This window comes from Glycine soja, chromosome 17 (assembly GCF_004193775.1).
Source record: "Glycine soja cultivar W05 chromosome 17, ASM419377v2, whole genome shotgun sequence".
NCBI lineage: Eukaryota > Viridiplantae > Streptophyta > Magnoliopsida > Fabales > Fabaceae > Glycine > Glycine soja.
Window position 1 is genome coordinate 11936226 of NC_041018.1, and position 13433 is coordinate 11949658.

The following is a 13433-nucleotide window of genomic DNA, read 5'->3' on the forward strand; positions in this document are numbered from 1 at the left end:
GTTCGATAAGGATGATTCCTTTTCTTTATTTATTTTCTATTTGTTGGAAATAAAGCAGCAAAGAAATTACCCTAAGTGAAGCTAGAAAAGGAGAGGGGATGTTCTTTTTGTTTACCTTTCTTCTTTTTTCCCTTAATCTTTTAAACAAATCAACCCACCTCCAACGCAGACGGGTTAGATGGTTATTGTTTTCAAACCATCTAAAGTGAGGCAGGTTGACCGAACCATCTTTTATGGGTCAGAACATCAACCTGTTTTACCATACTATAATAAATTTTGCTCTCAACATTTATCGCACGGTTATGCTTGCTTGAATTATTTTTTATTAAAAAAAATTAAAATCAAAACGCCAGTTAACCCAACTTTTAGCTCAGTTTGTTCTTTTAGCTCAAAGTTACTCGCACTGCATCTATTTGAAACGAAAAATGCTCAACCTGATATGCCACTGACTGAAAATAAAAATCCGAGCATACAAACATACAGGGAAAGTGAATAAAGCTGCATGGATGACTGGGGATTATACTGCAGATAACTTCAAGAATTACTTCACCCAAATAGACTGCCTTAATGTCCATCCTTGGATTTCTTTGATATTGCAATGACATTGAAGTTGAGAGAACCTGGATTTTTCTGAATCATGCTCTGGATGACTTTAGCTGCATCCTGTTGTAAATTAAGATATAAACAATTAAAAATAGCAATGTAATGAAAGAAACATGCAAAGTGAAAGAGATAGTAAACCCAGCAACTTCAGACATGATCAAATAACCAAGACAAGGGTTGAAAATGAAAGAAAAAGGCATATACAAGCCAGTGAAGGCGATGAACTATAGTGCCAAAAAGTAGGGTGCCTGTTGGCAGAAACAAGGGCGTTTGTGTTGAATTTGAAGTGATGGGCAAGTAAATTTACTTGAAAGTTGAAACCAAACTTCAATTTAGAAATAGAACGTAATACAATTGAGAAGTGCGATACAGTGTGGGGCGCTTATGCGTATAATGGGTGCCACGCACCCTAAGCAAGCACTGCTATCTCACAAACCCTCTCACGCACACAAATGAACAGCACCCAAATCCTATATTCATAGGGGCGTATGCCAGTATAAATAGGCAGAAACTCCATTCACTAGTTACTAATGGTGGTGATAAAATATATCCCGATGCTTGGAGAAATATGGTGACAGTTATAGCATCTAATACACTCCAGATTTATGCTAGTAAGAGGAGGAATAAATTGACATTCTTAACAGACTATATAAGTGACTAAAGATAGTGTCGAGATAGACTACATAAGTGGGAATCAATCCTCATCTTACAAATCGATTTTGTAGGATTGAGTTGAGCTCATAACTAACTTTCTGACAAGGTATTATCAAAGTTTATCCTAGATCCATTAATAAGCCTCCCGTGTTTGTCATGCTACATGCAGATAGTCTTGAGCATGAGGAAGGGTGTTAGAAAAGTCACCTAAATTGTGGTCACTCCTAGATAGAGGGGTGAATTGAAATTCCCACATGACAGGTAGTCGTGGGCAAAAGGAGGACATGTAGGATTGAATTAGGCTCATAACTTACTTTCTAACACCCACATCAACTTTTCTTGATAAAATGATAATCAGCTCTACCTGCTTTGTCATGGCATGAAACACCAGATTCTCTACTAAACAAATTGTCAACTAATTATTGTAATATAACTCCATCCCACAGTCAGTCAATTGATGTAGATCTTGTAGTGATTGCATAGGCCACATACACTCTTGAGCCATAATTGCCTGCTTCATTCTTCACTTCTGTACTTGACAGAGATACAGTGGGTTGTACCTTACTACACCAAGATATTACTCCTAAGAGGAGTCCTAATAAAACCTCATCTACTATTAGTTAAAATTTATTGGAAATTATAAAATCATGAGTGTGTTGATTCAACATAGTACATTGGATATTAAGGTGTGTCAAGAGTACCTTTAATTATTATATACTCCCTCTATTCCAAAATAATAGTCTCCCTAGGTTATTTCACACAAATAAAAATAAATAAATAGATAGATGAAAGAGAGTACTAATTTTACAGAATTAACCTTATATCATCATTAATTTATTTATAGATTTTGTTGTCCACCATTAATATAATAAGTGATATAAGTGAAAAAAGTAATTAATGTTACATTGTAAAGCTAAAATGACAATTATTTTGAGACAATTTTTTTTTCTTACATGACAATTATAATGGGATGGAGGGAGTATTATACAAGAAATGTGCAAACTACAAGGTCTTAGGATATTGCAATGCTAATTACGCTAAAGAATCATTAAATAAGGACAGAGGCCTACACATTTTTGGGATTTCTAATAAACTCTAGCCAATAATAGAAAGTGTGTTCAAGATGGTGCATTAGAGAGTGTGTAGCTAGCATTTTTCTTACTCCTAATTCCAAGTTAAACATATATCCCATCATTGATCAACAATTATCCTGGTCACCAGTGTAATTAGCATTGCAATATCCTACGACCTTATATTTTGCACATTTCTTGTATAATACAATATAATAATTAAAAGTACTCTTGAGTCTTGACACACCTCAATATCCAATGTACTATGTTGTATCAACGTAAGGTAGATTAAACTACCCACTAATTCTTTGTAGGTACATCATAACATCCTCCAAAACTTTTCCTTTTGCTGAGCATAGTCAAGCATCAACCTCTATCAATGACAAGATTGGCTTGCAATCCAATACAGCATATTTCTCTAATAGGTCTAGGGATCATTTCTACTAGCAAACAAATAGCATGTCAATGGTTCTTTGAACCTTAAGTCCTAGAAAGCACTTCTAAATCTACTAGCTAGCAAATAAATAACATGTCAATGGTTCTTTGAACCTCTAGTCCTAGAAAGTGCTTCTAAATCTCCAAACTCCTACATTAGAAGAGTACAAATAAATCACCTTTTATTTGAAGGACTTCCTCTTAGTCATCTATAGTGATAATGATACCATTCACATACACTAAAACTTATCTTATTATCCCGTGCTCTCATAAACAAGCTTGAGTCATGCAATTGAATAGTCACATTGTAATACAAGTTTAATTTTTCCATGCCATGCTCTTGATGCTTGCTTTAATCTATATGGTGCTTTCTTGAACTTGTATACATAAGTGAACCTTGCTCTCAGTATAACACCCCCCCCCCCCCCCCCTTTGTTCCATGTATATTTCCTAATCTAGCCCACTATTAAGAAATAAATTCTTGCATAAGCCAAAGCCTCCAAGACTTATTAATTGTGTGATAATAACACACACTAATTATTTTAGCCATTGAACTACATTTCTTGTCATAGTCCCACTTGTATTATGAAAATCCTCATGCCACTAAATGGGCCTTGTATCTCTCTACTGATCCATTTGGACAACTCTTCACCTTGTATACCCATTTACAAGAAATGGGCTGCACTCCTTTAGATCAAGGCCCTATTTCCCAGGTTAATTCTATTTTAATGCATCAATCTCATCTTCTGTTTTATCTATCCACTCCTTTGACAATGTTGCTTCTTCATATGTACTTGGCCTTTTCACATTATTATCTTTAACAATGCTACATTAGAATATTATGGATTTGACTTTCAAATCCTAGTAGATCTACCCTAGTTGTGATCCCCATCAAATTCCTCTATTTGACTTGGTCTCTCCTTTGGAGACCTAGTGTGTACTCCTGTCTGCCAATGGCTTTTCCTTTTATCTGGAGATCTTGCTCTGATAGAAAGAATGTAAATAAGATGATTATGGGCTAATTACATGATGTACATTATTATGTAACTATGGTATTTAGGATAATTGTAAATCTTTATTTTCATTACTCTCAGCATATATAAGTCTTTTCTGGGTATTTCAAACACATGGATTCCATCATATGCCTCGTTTCTCTCCTCTCACAACATGGTATCAGAGCAATGAATTAGAGAAGGAACTTGCATAGTTAAGAGAACGAATCAGACAACTATTACTACAACACCAACCTGAAGTTCTTCACCATTTTGGGGTGATGTGTTGTGCCTACTACTTGTTATCTTTTCAACCAGATGCTTTCTTCTGTTATTCACAACAAATGCCTCACTCTGTTTTATTTCCTTACAGATCACTCAACCTCTTTCCTCCTTAAGTCTTTGGTCCTAAATGCTTTATTCATAATCTCAATCCAGGTTTGATAAACTCTTGGTCACACTCACATTTAGAGAGTAGAGAGAAATTGGAAGCAAAAATCCAACAACAATGAATTTCTATTAGACAGGGGATAGGGCCGAAGGTTGGCAGGGAATTTGATATACTAGACATCAAGAAATGCAGGACAAGAGACATTGAAGGGTTTGCAAATTCTACTTGGGCTAGATCAACTAAAGTTAGTAAGTCCACAATTGGGTATGGGGAAACCTTGTTACATGGAGAAGAAAAATACAATCAATTGAGGCAAGGAGGAGCATTGAAGCTGACTTCATGGAAATCTTAAAAGGATTATGTCAATGAAATTGGATTGACTCCAAAAGTCCTAAAATTCTCTAGAGAAGGTCCTATTGGAGCTATGTAGTGACACTGAATCAGCAACAAGCATAGTTCACAATCCTGTCCAGCATGACCCAACAAAACATGTCAAAATTGATTGAAATTTTATCAAAAATGAAATTATTTCAGGGGTTATCAATATCTTCTACATTCCCACAGGACACCATAATGCGGACTTATTCACCATATCATAGACAACACCTGTGTTTGAATTCTTATTTGGCGAGCTAGAAATGATTAATATTCTTATTTCACCCAGGAGACCCAGGTTTGTTTCCCGGCAATGGAACCAAAATGTTAGATAATCGGAAAAAATAGAAGTGCAATACAAAAATATGGAGAACATGTCACTGGTATTGATCAACACTGAACCACCTCTACAACTGCAGGGTGATGAAAATACAATTCCAGGACCTCACAAAGAAAGAGAAAACCCTCAATAGCTACCAGCAAGTCTGCCAAAATAACTGCCCCCTCACAACCTCATTCCACCTTCCTAAAAACACCTCCTTCTCCCCCACTCATGACATGAGGGCCCTATAACTAATTTCCCTCTACACAGCATCCCCTTTTTTCTTTCTTCTCTCATACTCTCTCAGCCCCTTAGTCATATTGCTCCCACATCCATAAGCCCACTATGTTCAGGCACAACAAACCTGCCCAATTCTTTTGGGCTAACAACCGGGTCGAGGGGGAGTGTTGGAGAGGATCTTGGTCATTGTAGGAGGTAGCACTTAATGCAAGTAGCTGTAAGTAAATGTTGTATAGTTATTGTAATCTGTTGATTGTATCCGGATTGATAGGTACTGTAGGTTAGGAGTAAATTCCTAGCTCTTTTGTTTTACCTTCTATGATTAGGGTAGCTTTAGCCTATTTTGTGTAAATTCTGTATTCTCAGAAAAGCAATAAGTAAGATTTCTTTCTAAAGCCTCTTTTTCACTAACTTTACAAACTCAAAATTTAAAGCATTAACTATCTGTAATTTTTTTTCTGAAAGATGGGTGCTCCAATGCCAGAACCGCTTACCTACACAATTGTGGTCATTGTTTCTTCATCCATCATTTAAATTCAAAAGTGACAACAGAACTACTTGCATTTGCAAACCATATCAGATCCTTTTTGCTAAATGCATGTATTTAAGGAACACTACAACTATAGCCTTAACATGTAAAGATATTTACCCTCAACAAAGTACTTGGTGAGGATGGACCATGAGATATTGGTCCTGACTTTCTTCCATCAAGCTCATACAGTTCACCTGCATATTATACAATTGCAGAGAAATTAATTAGATAAAATTTAGGCAAGTGCAAAAGTAGAAGAACAACAAATTAATCTAGACATGAATATGATCCCGGATAGTTTAGTTTTATCCTTTTTATATAGGTGGTTTATGATTTAGATATTTAGGCTGCTTACTATATTGTGGTCGTTGACACAATTACATCTTGGTATATTGTTTTTCTCTTTTTACAAACACCGCACAATCAAAAAAAGTAATCAGTTATATGAAGAAATTACCATCCACACAAGCAAAGCAGATGAAATGAGTGTCCACATTATCTGATGCCTGCATTATACATATTTTTTAAAAAAATTGTAAGGAAAAAAGGAAACAATTTCGTTGTTGTAGGGGTAGGGGTAGGGGATTGTTATCTATGTTTACAATACTATCCAAGTTTTGCCACATTATGGACTGGATTTGCTATATTACTACCAACTTATGTAATTCACTTTGAAAATTTTAGAATTGCAGGTACTCCTACTTTGGCTCATAAAAGTAAATTCCTGTCTGTAAATCATGCAACTTCAATGAAGAAAAATCCAAGTAGGAAGCAGGGTTTGACACCAATGGGTTGGTATCTTTGCATAATTTTATATCTCCTGCGAAGTTAAATGGTCATTTGTTTGTGATATGTTTGCAAAGAAACTTCTTTGTAAAACTCAGTTGTGTAACAACTTAAATTTGAACATTGGGTCAAATCTCTAGTAAAAAAGGCCAAATCTAAATCCCAGGATTACTCATCATAAAAGAACCTACAAATAAAAACGATTTTATATAAAAGACCCTGCTTAAGTATCAGTTTATCATATCCAAAGAATAATGATAACAACAAACAACTAACCAGATTTTCAAGATAAGAAAGCCAAACTAAACCTTTCATCACTACATCCGTTATCTGTTTCACCAATACATCACATCATAATGCCTCCCCCAATTTACTGTTGCTTTAAATTTAATAAATAAAAGTACCACTGTATCACCAGCAGTGGCGGCTACTGAATGAGCAACTTCCATCTCTCTGTCATTCTCAAGAAATACAGCCCGCTGCAAGATACAAAAGTTAGAAAATGCCAAATGAGCATTATATTTAGCTGACCAATAGTGTCAGTTGCTTGCATTTATGAAATATGAGAAAGAAATAGAGGAGGCTTGGGTAGGAAGAAATAAATAACCTGCAATGGATCCATGCTTGCAGTAGATTTAAAGAACTTATCAAAGAATGAACCCTCAACTGGTAACAACAAAAGCAACACAAACTGAATGAAATTTAATGGTTGATACACTAAAAACTTTAACTGAGGCCGTGTGAATTGAATTGTTGAAAACCTACCAAGCTTGACTTCAGAGGTTATGTTCCCAAGTGCATGAAGCAGCCCTATTGTACCACAAGCATTACCCACGGTTTGCTTCATGAAATATACTTTACTGCTATAATCCTACACCAGAACAACAACAAAAATTCCTACTCAATGCATGCAGTTAAATAATCAATTAAAAGATATATGCTTACCAAAAATTCAGATTTATTGGACATTGTCTAATAAAAGTGTCAATTAAGCTTGTAAAACGGTCCTATAATTAATAATTAATAATTAATTATATTAATATAGGAGATATATGGCGGGTTAGATGGTTAAGAGAGAAGGGAAGAGGGGAAAGCTCATGGTTCGATCCTCTCCACTAACAAAAACTAACATTCTAACGAAATTAACATTTGGCGATAAAAAAAATTAATAATATCAGTACACTACAGTCAAACAGAATGCACAATTCTTTGAATCAGGGAAAACGAATAGTCACAGATAAATTAAAAGATTCCATAAATAGATATATCCACTCACCTTTTTTACGTTTTCCTGTTGCAACCTTTCTTCTTCAGACTGTTAAGAGATAATGAAACTTTCACAAAATCAGAAGCAACATATATGAATATGACATGACAGTAAAAATAAATAAAAATTAAAAAAAAAACTCACATGTTTCGTGAAAAACTAACCTTCGCGGTAATTGGATAAAGAAAAAGCACGGCGAGAACTGGCTTGGGAACCATTTCCAGAAGCTCTTCATCTAAGCCAAACACATCACCGCACTCTGCCTCATCCACTGGAAGGCCAAGACCCCAAAGGAACTGCAATTCACCGAAAACACTTAGAAATTATTCATTGCATGCAACCAAATAAAATAAAAGAAAAAAATTGTAAATCCAGAATGAAAGTGAGAGAAAATTCTTTTGCAGAATTTGTTAATATTATTATACGAGTATGTGTTGAATCGATACACGATCATCAACATTGAAACAATTTTGTTTGGTGTATGATGAAGAAAGAGGAGAACGAATACCTGGTTCATGACGTCAGGGTTAGCTTCGAGAGGAAGCCACCTTTTCGCAGAAGGGCGTTCGTCTAAAGTGGCCATTCTAGTTTCTTTCAAGTTCCAAACTCACTCTCAACCAAGAGTCAAATCTAAGATGGCACGGCAGTGAAATGAAGTCACTATATATAGCTGAATTGCGTGGGCCTTACTGGACCTTTACAAAGCCTATAGGTCTATGATATTTACACCTCCATTTGCACCACCTATCTTGTATTTAATAAAGATTAATTAACTTTTTAATCCTCAAACTATGGATTTTTGAATTTTTAGTCCCTAAATTATTTTTTTAAAATTTGATTCCTAAATAATTTTTCATTATTATAAATAGTTCATGTCTTTAATGTCTTCTTTTAAGTCATAAAACAAGACAGATTAAATGTCATGTTTATGTCACACAAGTTTTATTATATTAAGATAAATAATCAAAATATTATATTATTAAAATGCAAAAGAGAAAGAAAAGAGTTATTGTTGAATCCTAACGCTTCAAGTATCCATGAACATACAACAACCACTCATGAGAAGATCTGCCTGTGGAGCATTAATTCATCCTCTTCATTTATAATTTATGGTGATATTCATGACCATTAAAGTAAACAACTCAACACTTAACAGAGATTATTAACAATTATGACTATTTATAATAACAAAAAATTCTTTAGGGATGAATTTTTCTTAAAGAATAGTTTAGAGACAAAACAAATTCAAACCTCCCATAATTTCAAGACTAAAAACTTAACTAACCCATTTAATAATAACTGTATGGACACACAATATGGACCTAGTAGTCATAGATTCATAGTTCCGTCTGGTTGAGAAAGCGAACATCAGCTTCTCTTTCCTTTTTCTAGCTTTTTTGGGCCATCATGTTTGTTCTTGATATTTTTTGCAAAAATTTAAATGAAAAATGAAAGCAATTTCAAATTAATAGTAAAATTTAAATGTTAACTATAATAAAGGCCCAAAGACCTAGTTATATTAATATTTTAATTAATCGTAAATTTTTTTTTTCTAACCTGGTTGATAAAACTTCTTAAAATTTCTTCACCCTAAAATTACTATTTTCACTGAACTCAACCATTCAAATACAAAATAAAAATATAAAATAATGTCAACCTCATAATACAAATTAATTGGCATATTGCTGCCTAATGCCTGTCTAGCCAAAAATACAAACGGGTTGTATAATGCCTTTCCAGACAAGCTACAAGTTTATGTTTAGTTGTTTCGAACAAAAATTAATTTCAGCCATAATCTTGGGAGCAAAAGCAATTGTTGTTTGAAACAACTAAACATCATCAGCCTCCCTCAAAACAGAGTCACATTGTATTTCCCTCAAATGTGATACTGAAGTTGCCCAATGCTTTTCCAGACAAGCTACAAGTTGATAGCTTTATCAACCATCAACTATTGAACAGTAATATACAGGTTCTTAAGGGTTGCTTGATTATCCAAGGGGACTTTTATTCTTTACATTGAATCACCACAAGTTTATACTCCAAGTTCCCAAACAGATTAATTTATTGCCGGAAAACATCAAAAGAAAATGTTGAATCTTTACAACAATAATATAAATGATGAAAAAAAGCTCAAAGCCAGTGTCTCAAGGTGCATGATTTTGGAGACACTTTTCAGCTTCAGAAATGACTGAACTCAAAGGGGTAGAGATTGTCCCCGGCAAATTGTAGTGAAAATTCCTCATCTGGGAAGTTGACTCCAGGCTCAGATGACTCTAATCTACATGATAGACTTCCGCTCTAGCAACATAGAGACCCAATCTGGAAGTGCAAAAGACCACTCCTTTACTCACCAGTATAGCTCGGTTTCCGCTTCTCAGCAAACGCAGCCAAGCCTTCTAATCGATCTTTAGTATTCAAGACCTGATCATAGCAATCTTCTTCCAATTCCAAAGCTGATGTTAGATCAGTCTCAACTCCCTCATTAATAGCTCTTTTAGCCATTCTTAAAGCTACAGGACCCTGTTACAAGTTTAGTGTAACTGAATAACATGGAAGAACAATAGTGACAGCTAGCTTTATAAAAAAAAAAATCATGTTTTCAATATAGAGGAGGGTTATTTTATTTGGAAAATTCACACCTAAATGTAATTTCACTTTACAGTATCCAAGAAACTCCATTTGACATAAATTTTAGGCTAACATTCTCAAATACAAAATATTGTTCAATAAATATTTCTTCCAAAATACATTCTAAATTTCTAATCATAAGTTTTTTTGGACAAATAACCAAAATGTTCTCTTGATTTGCAAAATTAGATGGATCATAGGGATCAAATGCACCAACTGAATCATTTGTGGGTCTTCGCACAGGAAGTAAAGTTTTTAGTAATGTACTTATAACATAAGCTATCTTTTTCATTTTCTTAATAGATCAACTTCTTCAAATGAACAAAGTGAAAACTCAATTTAAAAATATTGGTTGCTGCCATTTATACATGGACATTCAATGGCACAAAAGGCCCAATTCCGGCGTTTCTTATAGTCATAAACCACAGTGTATCAGTTTCAGAATGATATAACCCAGGGAGATACCTTCTGATTGATATCATGAGCAATTGCAAGTGCTTTTGAATAAGCTTCACCAGCAGGAACACAGTAATTGACTAGACCTGTATCAATGAATTTTTAGGCAGCCAATCCATATATTATTTGTTAAGGAAGAAAAAAAGAGATTATGTGAAAAGAAACAGCAAGAAATTAGTTTTTTTTTTTCTGGCAAAAAAATCATATTTGTTATTGTATTGAAAGTTGCACAACAGTGGTAAAGTTTATCTTTGCTTTCCTGAAGTTCAACAGGAGATACCACCATAGAGTTGGCAATGAACTCCCAAAACAAATGAAGTTTGATAGACACACTATAACTTTATAAAGTCTTGAATATTTTTTTCAAGTGAAATTATGAGTTCACAGGAACAACGAGCATACATCATGCGTTCTCAAGATGCTCCTCCTGTACATCTCAGCACCTGATGATGTTTTTACTAATTAGAGAAAAAAAGTGATCTAAGTGACTAATCAGCATACCCAAGGACAGTGCCTCTTTGCCATCAATCTTTCGACCAGTAAATATAATATCCTTTGCTATTGCTTTTCCAACCAATCTAGGCAGTCGCTGAGTTCCACCTGCCCTGTATTAACAATAACAAGAATATCGGGCTGACCTCATTGCACATGTTCATAAAATTAAACAACAATTCAACTCCACCCTTAGATTTTCATAGGAGACCCCCCTGAACCAGTTCTATCAAATTTATATTTGTCTACATATTTTAGATATATTCTTCACAACCTATCTTGAAATTTAATCTTTTTTTATTATTCAATAGAAGACCTGAAGAGATCCATGGCTGAAATAGACAGCATTAAAGATACAATATGCTAAACAAAATTAGTGTGCAGCATACCCAGGGATTATTGCAAGTCCTGTCTCTGGCAAACCCATCAGAGCATTTTCTCCTATTCCATGAAAGAAGAAACAAGTAGAGAAAAAGTCTAATACTTTCATCGCACAGAAGCGTTCAAACAATCCTACAAACAATTAGAATCCAATTTACAAAAATACTTCATATTTAACTACCGCAAATTCGAATATCACATGCAAGAGCCATTTCAAGTCCACCACCAAGAGCTACTCCTTCAATAACAGCAATAGTTGGAACACGAACATCCTGAATAAAGAAACAAACAGTATAATAGTTTCAAGGAGCAGTAGGCAATAGAATGGGAAAATAGAGATGCTGTGACAAGCATGAAGTACATGCTGTACAGCCAGAGCAAAGAACATGAAAGAGTCCACTTAGAGATTTTCCATCACCAATATTTCTTACTACCACATGGAAGCAACAAAAAAGTTAGGTCAGATCATGAGCTAAATACCCCCTGCCCCCCAGTCCCAAATAATAACAACAATAAGAAAGCAGCAGCACCAGAAAAGAATGTGAAACAGAATAGAACAAAACACCAAAACCTATTTCATATGATGCTTCATCTATCATAAGTCATAACTTCATAACCTTATGTTGATAAGTACACAAATATATGAATGTAATCCAATAAACACAAAATACTAATATGTAATCCAATAAATACACAAGTGTCATGAATGGTGTGAACTAACAACCTCTAGAAATGAGAATGTGGAGCGAAGAGATTTCACAAAAATCTTAGCCTCTGACTGACTCATGGCCCTGCGCTCCTGCAATCCAATAAACACATAACCTTTAAAAGCAGGGATGACGACTTTGCTTCAAGAGCATAACAAGTAAAATTAAATCCACACTAGCTTACCAAAAAAGCAAGAACCCATTAGAAAATGCATCAAATTATGTCCAACTATCATGCTTTTAAAATGTTTGGTTTATGATCACAGTCACCATAGAACAAAATATACTAAACACCCGACCCCTTTTCCTTAAAGATTAAATAAAAAATACGAAATTTAACAATTAACCTTTAAATCAGCCCCAGCACAAAATACCCCAGGAACTGAACTGCTGATCATAGCAACATTAGCGTAAGATTTCTGATTAATCAACTCAAACGCTTGGTTTAGGCCTCGCAGCATCTCTTTCCCTATAGCATTTTTGGATTCAGGCCTGTCCAAGCTAATTTCAACGATCCCTGTTAAAATAAACGAAATCAAATCTCGAATAAAATGAGTTAATCAATCATAGCGATGATGAATGGAGTGAAAAAATAAATAAAAAATTACCAGAATCAGGGCCATTGAGTTTGTGAAGCTTGACGAATTCAGAAGCGGAAGAGTCAAGAATAAGAGTTCTATGGGTCTGGTGCTGATAGTGATACTGATGATGTGTGATGAGAATGAGAGTGAGATAGGGTTTGGAAGTTTTGACGTAGGAGCTGCTGCTGCTGCACACGGACCGAGTCAACACTCTCAAAGCGCACATTTTTTTTTCTTTTTGGTGAATGGTAGTTCAGTTCTGCTCTGTTTCTTCGGTGGGAGATGATCGACTTCTTCAGACAAGAAGAAGAAAATCACTGTCTCTTACTCTTTGCAACTTTGGTGTTTAATGGAGCCAATATCACCCTGCTAGAGCTAGTTTGCTTTCACGTAGTATCACCTTGAAATGCCGATGATTTGTTTTGATGGGGTGATTTTAGGAAGAAATGGAGTGAGAGGAAGTCAAATAGGATAGAGATGAAATGTTTCCTTCAGGAGTGCTAATACTCTTTAATCTATCC

At 34.8% G+C, this 13433-nt stretch overlaps 2 protein-coding genes across 2 annotated transcripts; both read right to left on the bottom strand.

Annotated features, from left to right (window-relative positions):
- Window positions 1-306: 306 nt before the first annotated feature.
- Window positions 307-8306, bottom strand: LOC114394252 (ubiquitin carboxyl-terminal hydrolase 3-like). The gene is made up of 9 exons (XM_028355929.1): window positions 8176-8306; window positions 7832-7963; window positions 7677-7715; window positions 7166-7271; window positions 7008-7066; window positions 6805-6879; window positions 6072-6120; window positions 5732-5808; window positions 307-663 (listed from the first exon to the last, which is right to left on the bottom strand). Exons 1-9 carry the CDS (start codon window positions 8248-8250, stop codon window positions 565-567), a joined length of 711 nt encoding a protein of 236 aa, XP_028211730.1. The 5' UTR covers window positions 8251-8306; the 3' UTR covers window positions 307-564.
- A 1202-nt stretch (window positions 8307-9508) lies between these two features.
- LOC114394220 (probable enoyl-CoA hydratase 2, mitochondrial) lies at window positions 9509-13411 on the bottom strand. Its single transcript, XM_028355881.1, has 8 exons — window positions 12940-13411; window positions 12679-12848; window positions 12349-12423; window positions 11806-11896; window positions 11633-11684; window positions 11253-11356; window positions 10761-10837; window positions 9509-10187 (listed from the first exon to the last, which is right to left on the bottom strand). Exons 1-8 carry the CDS (start codon window positions 13136-13138, stop codon window positions 10011-10013), a joined length of 945 nt encoding a protein of 314 aa, XP_028211682.1. The 5' UTR covers window positions 13139-13411; the 3' UTR covers window positions 9509-10010.
- Between the last annotated feature and the right edge of the window lie 22 nt (window positions 13412-13433).